This window comes from Manis pentadactyla, chromosome 6 (assembly GCF_030020395.1).
Source record: "Manis pentadactyla isolate mManPen7 chromosome 6, mManPen7.hap1, whole genome shotgun sequence".
NCBI lineage: Eukaryota > Metazoa > Chordata > Mammalia > Pholidota > Manidae > Manis > Manis pentadactyla.
This window is the reverse complement of record NC_080024.1, coordinates 16980959-16998040: the sequence shown is the minus strand read 5'-3', so window position 1 is coordinate 16998040 and position 17082 is coordinate 16980959. Positions and strand designations below refer to the sequence as shown.

General features: G+C 56.0%; 1 protein-coding gene across 8 annotated transcripts in view; it reads left to right on the top strand.

Moving 5' to 3' along the window:
* Positions 1-17082, top strand: part of SPEG (striated muscle enriched protein kinase) — a 54632-nt gene that overhangs the window by 25621 nt on the left and 11929 nt on the right. For 2 of the 8 annotated variants that reach the window (XM_036914331.2, XM_057503503.1), the window contains exons 8-26: positions 105-193; positions 1105-1280; positions 3710-3970; positions 5011-5169; positions 5267-5456; positions 5562-5785; positions 8309-8428; positions 8659-8763; positions 9355-9561; positions 9965-10088; positions 10204-10379; positions 12651-12763; positions 13189-13357; positions 13581-13677; positions 13804-14004; positions 15026-15083; positions 15674-15751; positions 15862-16040; positions 16560-16586. In XM_036914331.2, coding sequence (XP_036770226.2) covers positions 105-193; positions 1105-1280; positions 3710-3970; positions 5011-5169; positions 5267-5456; positions 5562-5785; positions 8309-8428; positions 8659-8763; positions 9355-9561; positions 9965-10088; positions 10204-10379; positions 12651-12763; positions 13189-13357; positions 13581-13677; positions 13804-14004; positions 15026-15083; positions 15674-15751; positions 15862-16040; positions 16560-16586 — 2753 coding nt within the window. The other 6 variants (XM_036914412.2, XM_057503504.1, XR_005030664.2 and 3 more) reach the window with 6 other exon arrangements.

Here is a 17082-nt window from a genome sequence, read left to right as displayed (position 1 = left end):
CAGCTTGGCCCCACCAACCCTCCTTACCCAGGGGCAGCCTCAGGCCCCAGGAGCCAAAACTGATCTCCGATGGTCTCCTCTGACACTTTGGGGCCCTCCTTCAGGTGTCACTTATGGACCAGTCAGTAAGAGAAGGCCAAGATGTCACCATGAGCATCCGTGTGCAGGGGGAGCCCAAGCCGGTGGTCTCCTGGTGAGTAGTAGCCGCTGGCCACCACCTGCCAGCTTCCCCTGCTCCAGGCGTGGCACCGTGAGGCTTCTTTGGGTGAAGGAGAATGGACCCTTTGCAGACTTCTCCAGGATCTGCCTGGGGGGCCTTATCCCAGGTACAGAGGTGCCTCTTCCCCAACATGCCTCTCCACCCCTTGCCTGGGGTCCCAAGCTCATTCGGGGCTTCTTCTGGGGAAGGGTGTGGGTAACAGATAGTCTCTTGTCAGTTCACTTGGGATGAATGACCAGGAGTAATTCTCTGGAGAAGGCTATCAGTTGACAGCAGGGTAATTTTTAAGGCCTGCTGTGTACCCATCCCTGTGCTAGTCCCAGACAAAACAGTTTGTTTCAGAGCTAGCAGAGCCCAGTGTTAAATGTGGGCTTCACAGCAGGCGTTCATTCCAGGTGCCTGGAATTCTGATTAGTCAGTTTACTTAGCTTTTTATTAGTCTAGATTCTAGTCTTCATTTTTAATTGATTGTCTAGTCTCGAATGTGATTTCCTAACATTGTATGTTATTTCATATCCCTTTTGGGAAGTGGGAAAGCTATCTGTCCATTATAAATAAATAAAAATAAGGCATCAGGAAATTTAAGAACTATCGAGAGCTAAACAGCATAGCACTTCTCTAAGTGTGGTCAGATTCCAAGAAGGGAGAGACCCAGGTGGGCAGAGATGGTCTGAAAGTTCCTGGAGGGGAGGTGGGGTGGGGTGGCAGAGTCAGGGTAAAAACCTAGCTCTGTCACCCAGGGGTGCCTGTAGTCAGCGGGAAGCATCTGGGGAGTGGACACTTGCAGAGGAAGGAGAGGCCTGCTTGGCTCTGTAGCCCCCCTTTCCTGCATGTGCAGATCAGGGCCCTGGGCCCAGGGCACTGAGTCCTTGCCCCTCCGGCAGGCTGAGAAACCGTCAGCCAGTGCGCCCAGACCAGCGGCGCTTTGCTGAGGAGGCAGAGGGTGGGCTGTGCCGGCTGCGGATCCTGGCTGCTGAGCGCGGTGACGCCGGCTTCTACACTTGCAAAGCGGTTAATGAGTATGGTGCTCGGCAGTGTGAGGCCCGCCTAGAAGTCAGAGGTGAGTACCTCACACTCTCAACGAACCCCCACCCTGAATCCAGGCTTGGTCCCTGCCCAATTTCTGACTTTCACACAACCTCAGTTAGAGGATGCCGGGACCAAAAGGGCCTTCAAGGCTCCAAGTTTAGTTGCTTATACTGTAGTTGAGTAAACGGAGGCCCAGACAGAAGTGACTTGCCCAAGGCCACACAGAGGCTTGTTCAGTGCTCAGCTTCTTGCACAGTACTGCCTTCCCTATGCTCAGTCACACCTGCCCCTGATACTAGCCAGAAAGAGACCCTGCTTCCTGCCACTGGCCATCCTCCCACAACACTCTAATAAACCTTTGTCACCTTGCCCTCCTCAGGCCCCTCCCTCACACCCACTGTCCCCTTTCCGTTTGCCCCTTGGCCCCCAACCCATCCCATTGCTGTGCAGAAGCTCTTGTGGCTGAGGGAAAAGGTGGGGAGCGTGTGATGGTTGGACCCGTTCGGAGGGGCCCTTGGGGTGGCTTGGGCATGGAATATTGCGGGGACCCCAGGGGTGCCAGGGCTGGGAGCCTAAGGGCAGGGAGCCTTTCAAGCAGCTGGGACGGCAGGCCCTAACCAGGCTGCCCTCGGGGGCTGGTGGTTTAACCCCCAATGGCTGGCTGGCTGCCTCACCTTCTACTTCACCCTTTCCTGTGAGCAGTTCAGGCCTGGAACCCCTCCTCAGCTCTGCACTCAGCCATCATCCCTCCCTTCCTGGCAGAGGCCCACTCTGATGGCTTCCCAGGACACCCTCAGCCCCCTGCTGGAGCTCAGGCGCTAACAGTCACAGTCACCTCCACTGGGCCCCGCCTCCCTCGGTTATCCTGCCCCCTGCCCTCCATTCCTGGGGTTGTCACCTCCCGACTCCGAGTCCCTCAGCCCCCTGCGCCCACCCCAGCCCCCTTTCCTGGCCTGCTGCTTCCTCTCCAGGCTCTGGCTCTGCCTTGCTGCTTTGTGTTAACCCGTGTCTCAGTGCTTCTCTTTGGGGTTCCTCCTGACATTCCCCAGGCTTTGGGGTGATCCTGATCCTTAGGAACGCCTCTATCCTGGTGGCCCAGGACCTCTTCCTGCCCAGGAACCCCAGAGACCCAGCTTCTGGCTGGCTATAGGCCCCATACCACAAAGCTGATCTTAGGGGAGCTGAAGGTGGCAGTGCCGCCCTGGCAGTATTAGAGGCAGCTCTTCAGCAGAGGGGCCCTAGCCAGGTCTGCGAGCGTGTGCCTCTGCGTGTGTGTGTGTGTGCGTGTGCTGCACTAACCTGCTGCTTGCTGACCGAGGTTTTTGTCTGTACACAGGCGAGTGAGCTCAGGGAGCCACCTGTGCTCCCCCCGCTACCCTCCGAGCCGCACCCCTGTCTCAGGCACCTCTTGGACCTCGCTGTGTTTCACTGCCTCCTGCCCACAGACCCTGCCGGCCAGCCGGCCTGGACCCTGTCCCAGCCTCCCCTCCCCACCTCACTCCATGCAGCATCCTGGGATAGCCCATGGGCCCCTGTGGACCCTCCCCTCCCAAGTGGACATATGGCCCCAAAATGGACTGAGTGCCAAGAACAGGTGGCCATGAGGGGTATCAAAACTGCTCCCCCAGTTTCTCCCTGCAGGGGAGCACCCAGGGAGCGCATGAGCTACCGCTGCTACAGGCCCTGTCTGTCTGTCTGTCTGTGTGTCTGTGACAGTTAGGGAAGGGGCCTGAAGCTGGTGTGGGGCAAGGCAGAGTGGAAGAAGATAGGGCATGACATCTACAGGATGGAGGGGCCTAAGGGCAGGGGGCCGTTGATAAGGGGATCACAAAGGGGGAGGGGGCCGGGCACTGACCATTCCAGAAATGGGTGTCAAATGGCACAACACTTTCTATTTCACAAGAGACCAAAAGCCAGAAGCCCCCAGGCTCTATGCTGATGAGGAGGCCTGGTTGAGGCCTGGCCCTGGGCACTTTTAGGGCCCATTTGGGGCTCTCTTGTTCACTGTCAGGGCCCAGGATGTTCTGCCTGGGAATGAGGGATTTAGCCAAGCTTGGCAAAGGATTAGGGACCTGATGTAGTGGCTGTGGAGATATTTGGAAATACCTGTTTCTTAGCTCAAATAAAGTTCAGTTTGTACCCAGCTGGTGTGCTGTGTTTTTTTTTTCCGCCGCCGTCTCTACCCCTACATAGCCCTCTCAGTTTTCCTGCCCTTGATTCCCTACTGCTTCCCAAGTTCGCCCTCCCTGGCCCATCTTGAGTTGCCATTGTGAAGCCAGGCCTGGTTGCTCCTTGCTGCCCTGGCTGGCTGGGTGGGTGGGCTTTCCCTCTCTCCAAAGGGAAAAAAAAATGCATTTCTCTTTCTGTGTCTGTCTGTCCCTGTGTGTGTGTACGTGTGTGTCTCCCTGGCCCTGTGTGTCTCTGCTCCATGTGTGCCCCCTGTGGCCACTTTCCTCCCAGCACATCCTGAAAGCCGGTCCCTGGCCGTGCTGGCCCCCCTGCAGGACGTGGACGTGGGGGCCGGGGAGATGGCGCTGTTTGAGTGCTTGGTGGCAGGTCCTGCCGACGTGGAGGTAGACTGGCTGTGCCGAGGCCGCCTGCTGCAGCCTGCGCTACTCAAATGCAAGATGCATTTCGATGGCCGCAAATGCAAGCTGCTGCTCACCTCTGTACATGAGGACGACAGTGGCATCTACACCTGCAAGCTCAGCACGGCCAAAGGTAACCGCCCACTTGGGCCCTCGGGCTGCTGTGAGCACCCACCCACGAGCTGGAGGGAGGCCACTGGGTACAGAGTAAGTTGCCCAGGAAATGCAGCACCATCTCCTGAGGGAAGAGCAGTGCATGGGCGGTAGCATAGTACACCTACCTCGATAAAGCAGCAGTAGAGTGGCACCTGGAACAGAGCATGTCCACACGAGTGTTAGCTGCTGTTCCCATTAGGGGGTCAGTCTGCTGACGTGTAGTGAGCAAACCCAGAAGTGGGTTCCATTTCTTGTCCTGCCACATACCAGCCACGTGGCTTTGGATAGATCACTTCATCTCTGAGCTTAAGACCATCCATCTGTAAAAAGGGGTCCTGATAATCCTGACCTCGTAGGATTAATGAGATAATGCATGTAAAGAACAAAGCACAGCGCCTGGTGAAAGGTGGTACCTAATAAATGTCAGCCGTTATTATTATTAATGACATCTCTGACCTGGTCCCAGTCCTCATTTGGAGAGTGGAGATAATGTCTCACCAAGTTGGGATGATGAGCACCTAAGGTGACACTGAAGGGGCTTTGTGAGCAGGAGAGGGACAGGTCAGCTCCCCCAGAATATTCTTTGTGAGGACAAGAGCACTGGTTCTGGGTCTGGGGTGGGAGGGCATGAGGGCATGACCCCCCCACAGAGGAGATTCCAAGTACAGGGAAGGGTGAAGGGGAGGAGTGGGCTTGGCATCCAGGCCTTCTCTAGAGCTGAGCTGAACATCCCGGGTAGGCAGGGTGAGGTGAGCAGGGGACTCCCATCGTTGTACCTGCAGACATCATAGCCTCCTGCCACCGTTTCTTGCTGACCTCCACTCCCCCGAAAAGTCCAGGTCTTTGGACCTTGACCACTGCCTCACTCTGGTTCCCTGGGGACCTTGCTGGGCTCTGCCCAGGCCTCAGTTCTGGCTCAGCTCCCCTTTCCTGCCCAGCACGAAGGCAGGATCTGCAGGTTGGGGTATCTGGGGCTGCATGACCTTCCCTTCCCCAGCACTGACCCTTACCTACCAGATGAGCTGACCTGCAGTGCCCGGCTGGCTGTGCGACCCTCACTGGCACCTCTGTTCACACGGCTGCTTGAGGATGTGGAGGTACTGGAGGGCCGCGCTGCCCACTTTGACTGCAAGATCAGTGGCACCCCACCCCCGTCTGTTACCTGGACTCATTTTGGTACGGCCCACTGTCTGCAGCTGGGGGGCACCCCAAGGGCCAACAAGCAGTGCCTCTTGCTGAGCCTGCTCTGCACTCCCACCCCTGCATTCCCCAGGCCAGTCTGTGGAGGAGAGCGAGAACGTGCGGCTTCGGCAGGAAGGGGGCCTGCACTCACTGCACATTACCCACGTGGGCAGTGAGGATGAGGGGCTCTATGAGGTCAGTGCTACCAACACACATGGCCAGGCCCACTGCTCAGCCCAGCTCTACGTGGAGGAGCCTCGGACAGCTGCCACTGGCCCTAGGTACTGCCTGGGGCCCCTGGGGCTGCTGGGCTGCCTCTCTGGTGCCCTGGCCCTGTTGTGGGAGGTGTGGCTCTGGGCCTCTGGACAGTGGTGTGGGTCTTGCAGCTCTAAGCTGGAGAAGATGCCATCCATCCCTGAGGAGCCAGAGCAAGGTGAGCTGGAGCGGCTGTCCATGCCCGACTTCCTGCGGCCACTGCAGGACCTGGACGTGGGGCTGGCCAAGGAGGCCATGCTGGAGTGCCAGGTGACCGGCCTGCCCTACCCCACCATCAGCTGGTTCCACAATGGCCACCGCATCCAGAGCAGCGATGACCGGCGCATGACACAGTGTATGTGCCTGGGAAGGGACCCTGGGGAGGGGCCCCTCCAGCACCCTCTTTGCTGGCAGTGCCCCCCCACCCCCTGTCCCCTCTTTTGACCTTCCTTTTCTAGCCTGGTCAGTGATGGGGTGCCTGGGGAGGTCATCGCCTCCTTTCTGGGGTCTACCCAGCAGCTATCTGCTGAGTCACACTCTGGGCCTCGGTGGCCCCATAGCACGCACTGGACAGGAAGTACAGCTTGCTGCCAGCACAGGACCATGGGCAAGGTTACAAGACGACTCTGTGCCTCAGTTTCCTCATCTGTAATAGGCTTGTTATGAGAATTAAATCAGTTAATGCATATAAAGCCCTTAGAGTGGGGCCTGCAAATAGCAAAGGTCAGTAAATGTTAATTATTATTATTGCTACTGTTATTGTTGCCGCCATTATCATCCTTGTCAATAAAGCAGTGCTGTCATGCCTTCCTGGAGAAATGTCAGTGAAAGCCTGGTGTGGGCAGTGTCTAACGCCAAAAGGATGCTTGACCAGGTCGTTAATGAACAGCAAATAAAGAGGGAACTGGGGGAGAAGTACAGAGGCACGTATTTGGGATGTTGTCCTCTCAGCCTAGGATGTTTCTCATGGGAGTACAGCATCTCCCTGCCATCCGTGAAGGACTCCAAGTCTTGTGTGAGAAGCTGTACCTAGCCCTGTCAGACAGTGCCACACTGTGACCCAGGATGCGCTCCTCTTACAGATGCAACATGACAAAACTTCCTATATTAAGCCCTTTGTCAGTGCCCGGCCCTGAGTGCGTAAGGGCTGACATGGACAATCTCACGTTCCTCGTCTCAGGCCTGTAAGGCAGGTGCTATGTTCCCTGTTTACAGATAGGGAAACTGAGGCTCACAAAGGGTCAGGCAGTTGCCCTAAGGCAGGCAAGGATCATCTGACTCTGGCACCCCACTCCTAACCAGGATGTCCCGTCGCCCACACCCCACTCTCGGCCCCATCCCCACTCTGTTCTTCAATGCCACCATTATGGCTCTGACCCTTCCTCTCAGCCCCCTCCCTTGGCTGTCTCTGCTCAGCCCACAGGCTTCCCATCTCTCCATCTGCTTCAGGCCCTGGGTGGGTGTCTGTCTTAGGATCTGAGCTGGCGTCTCTGCTTCTGTCTGTATCTGGGGTCAGGGGCAGCCTTTGCTTCTCTTTCTTTATAAATAGTGTCAGCAGAGATAAATGAATCGGTGACTGTTCCATGCAGAGATAACTGCTAAGAGAAGGGAGGGGTGTTTGGGGATGGCCCTGACGTGAAGGAGGACAATGCAGGCCTCTTCCCCTTCACGTCCCTGCCTGAGATGGCCCCCTCATCATTCAGGGAACACAATGTAGGGAAGAGCTTCAGAATCAGAGGGAACCAAGTTCAAGCCATGGCATGGCTCCATCATTTATTAGCTGTGTGACCTTGGACAAGTCCATTAATGTCTTTGACCTCATTGGTAAAATGAGGATAATTTTGCAGGGTTGTTGAAAGGATAATGGAAAGAAAATGCATGTTAAGTAGCTGGCCTAGGCTGGGCACAGAGCAGACAACACTTACTATAATTTATAATATAACATATTTGGCACTTATGGTGTGCAAGTCATTGGGTTCTGGCAGGAGAAACCAGCCCTGTCTTTAAGGAGTTTGCATGCTGATTTAGGAGCCATGACATGTGTAAGAGAAGAGGAAAGACCACCCAAAGCAGTGTGGGCCCGTGCTGGAGGCCCTGGGGAGGGAGGCAGGGATGAGGGCACAGAGGTGACCAGGGCCATGGCAGAGGAAGTTTCTCAGGCTGGCAGTTACCTTGAACCTAGTCTTGAAGGAGCAGGAGGCCTTGATAAGAGAAGAATGTTTCAGAAGGGAGGGGCAGTATGAGCAGAGAACTGGAGAGGGAACTCCCTGACGGCTTGTCAGGGTCAGAATGTGGAGGAATAGCAGGGGACGTGGCTGGATGGGAGCCTGGGCTGAGGGCTTTGGATGCCACCCTGTACAGCAGGTGTCTGTACGGGCTCCAGATCGAGTTAACACGTGGTGCTGTTGGCAGAGTGAGGACCACACTAGTGGAGGGCTCCCGTGGGCTCTGGGCTGGAGAGGGGGCCGCAGTGGCCATGGCGATGGAGAAGAGGGGACTAAGGGCGGGGCCTGGAGAGCACAGCCTTACCAGAACTTCGACTCGGTGGTGTGACTCCCCAGAGGTGCAGAGATGAGGGCAGCCAGCCGGCTAGGAACCTGCAGAGGGTGAGGCAGTGTGGAAGGAAGGTGAGAAGTCGCTGGGCCTGAAGTGTTGGAGGGGCAGGCAAGAGAGGCCAGGGTTGCACGTGTAGACTTGGTGGCCTGGACCTAGAGTTTGCTGCACACTGAACACACTTCTTGCTGTATGCCCCACCCTTCCCCCTCTCCTCCTCCCTGTGGTGGGTGGGGATGAAGGGGCAGGCCTGGGGTGGCATGGGTCCACCCCTCAAAGTATCCTCCTAGCTCAAGCCCCATGTCACTGTCCCTCCCACCTCCAGACAGGGATGTCCATCGCTTGGTGTTCCCTGCTGTGGGACCTCAGCATGCTGGTGTCTACAAGAGCGTCATTGCCAACAAGCTGGGCAAAGCTGCCTGCTATGCCCACCTCTATGTCACAGGTGAGGCAGACACCCCCCTGGTCAGTCGTGTCCAGAGCCTAACCTCCAGCTAGGGTGAGGGAGGGGCTTCCACACTATATGCCTTCCCCTTTGCCCCCTGGGGAGCCATCTGGCCTTGCTCCTGCCCCTATAGTGCCCTCCACCCCCAGCCCACTGCCCTGAGGCTTGGTGATCCCGTGGAGCCATTGGGCCCTAAAAAACCCAGCAAACATCCATCCTGTGGCTTTCAGATGTGGTTCCGGGCCCCCCAGATGGCGCGCCGCAGGTGGTGGCTGTGACCGGGAGGATGATCGCGCTCACATGGAGCCCTCCCAGGAGTCTGGACACGGCCATCGGTGGGTCAGCATCCCACGCAGCTGTGGGGAGGGGAGGGGGACATGGACAGGCCGGCTCAGGCGGGGGCACCAAGGGAGCCAAGAGTGGTGGCAAGGCCCAGGGAGAAATATGGGCAGGGCTGGGAGCAGGGCCAGGAGCAGCTTTGTCTGTCCCCCCTCCATGTGTGGATGGAGTCCCGGATCCAGGTCAGCATCAGGTTGGTCCCAGAGACAAAGGGGCCACCACATTCTCTACTCTTTCTCAGAGGGCTTGGGGGCTTGGGTCATGATCCTGGGAATACCCTCTTCTTCCCTGGGCACCCTCTCTATGCTTCAGTTTCCCTATCTCAGGTAGTAGCAAGGAATTGGGATATAAGTCAAGTTCCCTGCATGCCCATAACTGGATCCCATGCCTGGCATCTTGCTGGCTCTGAGCTTGGCCAGGCCAGTGATTGGGCAAAAGCAGATATGGGGGTGGCAGGCAGAAGCAACAGGAAAAACTGAGGCAGGTCCTCAGAGCAAACTAATGATGACTTCCTGGGTCCCAAGCCAGCTGAATGGGGTGGTGGGCACCCCAGCAAGACCCTCTTCTAGCGGCTGCCTACCCCCCAGACCCAGATGCCCTGACCTACACCGTGCAGCACCAGGTGCTGGGCTCAGACCAGTGGACTGCGCTGGCCACGGGCCTGCGGGAACCCAGGTGGGCGGCCACGGGGCTGCGGAAGGGGGCCCAGCACATCTTCCGGGTCCTCAGCACCACCATCAAGAGCAGCAGCAAGCCCTCCCCTCCCTCAGAGCCCGTGCAGCTGCTGGAGCACGGTGAGCCTGGGTGCCCCTAGGGGGCGGGCAGAGGTGGGAGTTGCTGGGCCAGGGAACAGGGTCCCTGTAGTGCAGACTCAAGGACTGGTCTGGACATGATGGCTGTGGTGGGCAGAGCATAGCTGGGCACAATTCCTACCCATTAGCGTGCCCCTCCTCACTCCTGAAAGGGGCACACGTACTGGGCAAGGCCAAGACTCTGGGATCAGACAAGCTGGGGGTGCAGTCTTAGTTCTGCTACTTCCTGGCTGTGTTCCCTAGACAAATTGCTAAGCCTCACTGGACCTCAGCTTCCTCCTCTGCAAAAATGGAGCACGCTTGGCAGTTGGGAGGGTTAAAGGTACAATGGGTGTTAAGGGTCTCTTGTCAAGCCAACATAGAGCCTGCACTGTTCTCTTCCCAGGCCCACCCCTGGAGGAGGCACCCGCTGTGCTGGATAAGCCAGACACCGTGTATGTGGTGGAAGGACAGCCCACCAGTGTCACTGTCACCTTCAACCATGTGGAGGCTCAGGTCATCTGGAGGAGGTGGGCCCTGCCCTGCATGCTCCACTCCGCATATGTGGCGGTCCAGCTCCAGCCATCCTGGTCTGACCTCCCTGTGGCTGGATGCTGGGTGACCTCCCTGTCACATGTCCCTCAGCTGCCGAGGGGCCCTCCTGGAGGCACGGGCAAGTGTGTACGAGCTGAGCCAGCCAGATGATGACCAGTACTGTCTTCGGATTTGCCGGGTGAGCCGCCGAGACATAGGGCCCCTCACCTGCACTGCCCGCAACCGCCACGGCACACAGGCCTGCTCAGTCACGCTGGAGCTGGCAGGTGGGTGACAGTGGGCCTCCTTCCTCTTCCTCCTGCTGAGGCCCACAGCCCTCTCCTCACGCCCTCAGGTGGACACACCTCCCTGCCAGTCCTGGGACTCCCCTCTCAGTCCTGTCTATCTAAGGGCCATAGTAATACCAACACTAGTAGTAATAACAGCAATAGTACTAATATTACTGAGCACCTAGCATATGCAAGGCTCAATGCTAAGTATCCTACGTGTATCCCTTCATTTATGTCAACACTGTGAGATGGGGGTCAGTTATTATCTCCATTTTACAGATGGGAAAACTGAGGCTCTGAGAGTGTAGTAAGTAACAGGCCCAAAGTCACCCAGCCTACTGAGTACAGGAGCTGGGATTCAAGCCCCAATGCCAGACTCCAAAGCCAGAGAGTGCTCTGAGCTCCTGTTAAACACAACAATAAATAGTACCTCAAATGTAACAAGCATAGGGACACCAAATCAACTTAAAAGGAGCTCAAGTGAACACATCTTATCATAGACTGCCCCCCCTGGGGATCCTCGCTGCCCTTTTACACAGGCCTCTTTGACAGAGCCTCCCAACCTTTGCAGCAAGGGCCCCTTTTATAATTTCTCCTGGAAAGATGTAGTCTCTCAACCAGTAGCATACATTAAGCAGTAATTGTCTTGTTTTCCAGTTTGTTAATTAACTCCAGACATATGTAACTGCCACTCAGAACTTCACTTCAGCATGAGCTAAACCGTGTTACCTGCTGAGTAGATATAATTCCAACCAAATGCAAGGGAAGTGCCATTTTAGTTAGCACAGGCAATCTTATCACGGGTAAATGTACATTTTCTGGTGCTTTTAAAAAATTGTTCAAGTTCATTTGACACCTTCCAGTCCTCTGACCTTCATAGAGCCACCCCACTACCAGACCAGAACCCAGAGGGGAGAGAAGGCTCCTTTGAAGTAGAAAAGAAGCAGCAGATGTGTGAGGAAGAGCTGGGGGCCCCCTGGCTGGGGGGGGGGGTTGAGGGGCTGGGGCCACAGATCATCTGGGCTCCTGGGCTCCCGTTAATGAGCCTTCCCTCTTGCCCAGCTTCCCCCCCACGCCAACCCCCTACTCAGCCACCACTTTGTTCCTTGGCAGAGCCGTCTGCGGGGCTCATCTTTCTTCCCAGATATAGGAAGAGCCCTCTGGTTTGGGGAGTGCTGGCCACTGAGAGCCCTGCCACCCAGCTTGGCTGGTACAGGGACTAGGGGAGACTGTGCCACAGCCGGCCAGGGCTAGAGCCGGCCTGGGGCTTGGATCTGCACCTCCCTCCTACCAGGCCCCACTCTCTGTCTTTCCCTCTGCAGCGTCTTCTCCACCTCCACAATGCCCTCGCCTTTTATCTGTGTAAAATCAAGCTGTGTGCCTGCTATGGTGGTGGTCCCTGCCTAGGACCCCTGCTCTTCCCTCAGGGCCTGATGATTCCCACTCCATTAACGCTGAGATCCTCAAACATGCTCAGGAGTGGGGCATTGGGAAGTCACAGGCTCCTCTGCAAAGCATGTTGGAATATGTGTTTAGTTCCATCATGAGAATTTACCAGGAAGTAAGACAACTGCATGATATGTGTGGAGAATAAAATCAGTCACATATGGGAGAACTAAGCTGAGAATCAGTACCCGTTTGTTCATCTTGCCAGCTCCCAGATGGTAGAAGGCCCCTTAGACATTTAAATAAGATTCAGAGAGAAAACTTCAAGATAGAGGCAATGAACTTGATTCAGGGTCACAGCCTGAGCGGCCTGCCAGGCCCAGGACCCTAAAGTCTGAGAACCGCGCAGTGGGACTGTGCCCAATAGCGATCACCCACAGGGGGCAGCATTGAGCCACTCCATGCCAGCCCATTAATGCAGTGAGGGAAGAGGCTCAGGACGGCTAGCCCTGATTTTTCAAGAGAGGCAAGAAATCCAGATTTCTTTTGTGTATGAAAATCTCCTAATTTCAAAGCTGGCAAATGAACACTGAGGGTCAAACAAAGCAAGCCTGCATCCTACGGTTTAGGTTTTTGAAATTTTGAGAACATCACATGGATTTATGTAGGAGCATGCTTGATTCAGGCAAGGAAACCTGGTGTTCCCTGGGGCTGAGTTTGAGAGCCCCACTGGATAGGGTCCTGGGACTCTGGGAAGTCAGGGGTCTGGTGTTCTGCTTCAGCCAGTTGCTGAGGGAGGGCTGGGAGAGGGACTGAGGAGGCAGGCCCTTGTGACCCGTGTTGTCGCCCTCCCTTCCCTACACCGACCCTTGTGTGTTTCAGAGGCCCCTCGGTTTGAGTCCATCATGGAGGACGTGGAGGTGGGGACTGGGGAAACCGCCCGCTTCGCTGTGGTGGTTGAGGGGAAACCACTGCCGGACATCCTGTGGTACAAGGTCAGCGGGTAATGAAGGCCTCGGCGGAGTTCTAGCACGGGGCTGGCTGGAGCCCGGGGGTAGGGGAAGTGGGATTTCCTGGGGACATGGTTGGGGACCAGGAGGCTTGGCAGCAGGGGAGCCCAGTCAGAGAAGAGCAGAGATTTTTCCAGAGGTGCAGTTAGGAGAAGGAAGTGGGACCCAGGGGAGCAGGCTGAGGCTGGTGGGGCTTTGAGGAACCAGGGGACAAACTAGGGGCTGCAGGCTATCAATGCGAGTTAAGTGTGGAGCCAGTTCTGGGTTCCGTGGGAAGCAAGGCCTCCAGGGCAGAGATAATGCTGGGCCCTGGGGTAGAGAGGTTCCTGGCCCCGAGGTAGGGATGAGACTGGGTCTCTGGCATGGAGGTGAAGCCAGACCTGGGCGGGAGGTGACAGCCAACTCTGCAGGATGAGGCGCTGCTGACCGAGAGCAGCCATGTGAGCTTCGTGTATGAGGAGAACGAGTGTTCCCTGGTGGTGCTCAGCACGGGGCCCCAGGATGGAGGCGTCTACACCTGCACCGCCCAGAACCTGGCTGGCAATGTCTCCTGCAAGGCAGAGTTGGCTGTGTGTTCAGGTGGGCTCGGGTTCAAAGGGGGAAGGGCAAAGCATTCACCCCAGGAATGCGATGTGGGCCCCTGGCCCTTCACTCCTTGACCACTGTATCCTCCAGCCCCAGTGCCCTGCCTCAGGCCAATATTCCTGTTCCCGTTCTGTGCCTCCATGTGCCCTGCCTGCCCAGTCTCTGCCCTCCTTCCCCTCTTGCTGTCCCCGCCTAACACCAGGTATCTCTTCCCCAGCTCAGACAGCTATGGAGGTGGAGGCGGTAGGGGAAGATGAGGAGCAGCGAGGAAGGAGACTCAGCGACTTTTATGACATCCACCAGGAGATTGGCAGGTGTGGAGATGGGAGGAGGTGTGGTGTCTGGGGGCCAAGAGAGACTGGGTCTGAGGCGAGGAGGGCACGGAGAGCCGGGGCTGCAGCAAAGCCTGGGCCCCGTCCCCTCCCTGTGTCATCACCCAGGGGTGCCTTCTCATACCTGCGACGCGTGGTGGAGCGTAGCTCTGGCCTGGAGTTTGCAGCCAAGTTCATCCCTAGCCAGGCCAAGCCAAAGGTATCAGCATGGCGGGAGGCCCGGCTGCTGGCCCGGCTCCAGCATGACTGTGTCCTCTACTTCCATGAAGCCTTTGAGAGGCGTCGAGGACTGGTCATTGTCACTGAGCTGTATCCTGGGACAGGCGGGGTAGGTGGGGTCTCATGGCCTGAACTGGTCCTTGTGACATCCAGTTAGCAACAGGTTTTACACTTTGCAGAGCCATCCCATTGACAGTTGGGAGGGGCAGTTCACCTTTACAAAACGTTCCCTCTGACAACTGAGAGTTCTGGAGGCATCTTGTAAATACCTCACAGGGTGGAGTCTTGAGACTTCAGGGAAAACCAACATTTTTAAAAAAATCTTAAACTTAATACTTTGTGTACCTGGCAGTGTTCTAAGAGTTTTACAAATATTAACCTAAATCCTCGTGTACACCGGTCTCATGGGATTTTTTTATCCCCACTTTTTGGATAATGAAACTGAGGTCTCATGAAGTTATATAACTCCCCTGAGAAGGTGTGTGATTTTTATCACAAAAGGCAGCCTCGTACAGTCTATCTGAATATTTGATGAGCATCAGTACTTGGCTTTACTTGGGAAGTTGTTTTCATAAAGAATGTGTTCTATGCTTTCATGAGAGCTGTGGTTACACAGAGGCACACTTTGATAAGGATGCTGGGTGGTCGGCTTGTCACTCCCAGTAACAGGGTGACTTTGCCCTTCACACTAGCCTCCCAGTCTGCACTGTTAGAACCCAAACCTCAGTAGAATGACCAATAACTATATGTCATGGACCTTTGGGTCATGCTCAAATAGTCAAGTCAAAAATCTGCTCTAACTTGATCCTTATAAATACCACAGGGTGGGCAAGAGAAAATATCATCCCCATTTTACAATGTAAGCTCAGAGAGGTTAGCTAACTTGCCTGAGATCTCACAGCAAGTAGGAATTCAAGCAGGGTTGTCCTATCTATGTACCCAGATGACAGGAGGAAGGTGAAGACATAGTCACTAACTAGTACCAGGAGTGTTTTAAGGGGAAGGAGCTGAGCTGGGATCTGACTTGAGCTTTGGAGGTGGGTGGAAGGCACTGCCCAGGGAGGGTCTGGCAGTTGGCACTGGTCACTGTTCTCCTTGACCTGGGACATAGATGCACCGAGGAGCTGTTGGAACGAATGGCCAGGAAACCCATCGTGTGTGAGTCTGAGGTGAGGGCAGTGGGTGGTAAGGGGTCAGGTTGGGCCGTTCACCCACCTGAGCTCTGAGAACTGAGGGGTGGGTCCTGGGCATGCCATCTATGCCCATGGATGGGCCAGGGGCAGTGGTGGAGAGCACTGTTGGGCAAGCAGCAGAGCCTTTTGCCCCCACTGGACCAGATGCTCACCCTAGGACTTGCACTGTCTTCTGTAAATCTCAATAGACACCCCCTGGCCCCTAAGTCTTTTGGTTCCCAGTCTTCCTCATATAAACATTCCTCAAGCATTTCTCCCAGGAGCCCCATCTAGACTCTATTGAGTCTTACTGTTGTCCTGCCATGTACAGCTGTACAAATTGTGCACTGCACAATTCTACTTATAATATAAATGGTTCCCTCCTAGAATTGTGCTGTGTCCAACCTGTGCAGCTATACATGGAGGTTCTGGATCTCAGAAACTTCAAACTTTTGTTTCAAACCCTTCCACCAGCCATCTGTAGGCCACTTCCCGGGCATGGCCTGACCTCTTGCCACAGCCCTAGTGGTGATCAGATGTAATATCCCACCCTTTCCCTATGGACTCTGGGCCTTCTGTTTCCACAGATTCGGACCTACATGAGACAGGTGCTGGAAGGAATATGCTACCTGCACCAGAATCATGTGCTACACCTGGATGTCAAGGTAAGGGGCGGGGAGCAGGCAGACCCTCTAGGGGCCAGGCAGTGGGGATCTTCCCCTCTTCACTCAGCTCCCATTCACTCAGCTCCCATGCCTTACCTTGTGTCCTGCAGCCTGAAAACCTGCTAGTATGGGATGGTGCGGAGGGTGAAGAGCAGGTACGGATCTGTGACTTTGGGAACGCCCAGGAGCTGACTCTGGGAGAGCCCCAGTACTGCCAGTATGGCACACCTGAGTTCGTGGCACCTGAGATTGTCAACCAGACCCCTGTGTCTGGAGTCACTGACATCTGGTAATGTTGACATACTGGGCTGCTGGAGTTGGCCCTCAGTGCCATACTGGGGACCTCACAGAGAGGAGCTTTACTAGCCCAGATTCTTTCTCTGGCACGTAGCCTCGTGGCATTGCTCACAGGGTCTGTTGTTGATTTTACTACCTACCCATCACCAATCAGGCCTAACCCAGTCACTCAAGACCTCAGCCCTGTCAGTCCTTGGCTCCTTGGCTCCCCTGGGTGCTGGGCCTCCCCCTCTGTAGCCACCTTGCCTCCTCCCAGTGAGGAAGGCATGGCCCCTTGGTCCCCAGACTCCTCTGGGCTTTCTGTGCTGGCCCTGCTATGACCCTTGGCTCCTCCAGGGATGTCTGGACCCCAGGTTCAGAGTCCTCCCTATAGGAGACATCCATGTGCCCACCTGTCCATGGCACTGTTCACGCAGAGGACACCCCTCACTAAATGAGCGGTAGGAGGGAACATTTAACTTCCAGTGGGAGGGGGCTGTCCTCTTACCTGTCCACTCTCCTTTTCCCACAGGCCTGTGGGCGTTGTTGCCTTCCTCTGGTAAGGACCCCTCTGCACTCAAGACCCCAATCTCCAACAGTGTCCTGGCAGGCCCACCTCTACCATTTGCACAGCCTGAGGCAGGAGAGCAGTTGGAGGCCTGCAGCCCACCCCTTGTCTTCCACACCCCTGCTCCTTCCTGCACTGCAAGAGGCATCATGCACATGAACGTGGACACCCCAGTCTGTGTGTCTAAGCTGTCTCCACCACCACACCCCTCCATAAAGGTGGCCACACTGGTGGCATGATTGGGAGGCTGGACAGAGAGAGGCCAGTGCAGGCTCACTTAGGGAACTGCGAGGTCCTGTGTGTCCAGAACAGGGACTAGAAGCAGAGGCTGAGTCTCGGTGGACATATCACCTTGGCGCCACCTCCCAAGCCTCTGCTGGAGGAGGGACAGAACAAGTCCTCTAAGGTGTGGGCTCTGGGCAGAGACCTGGTTGCCAGTGTCCTGAGGCAGTACTGCCTCCCTGCCTGTCGGGGGTGGGGACAAGAC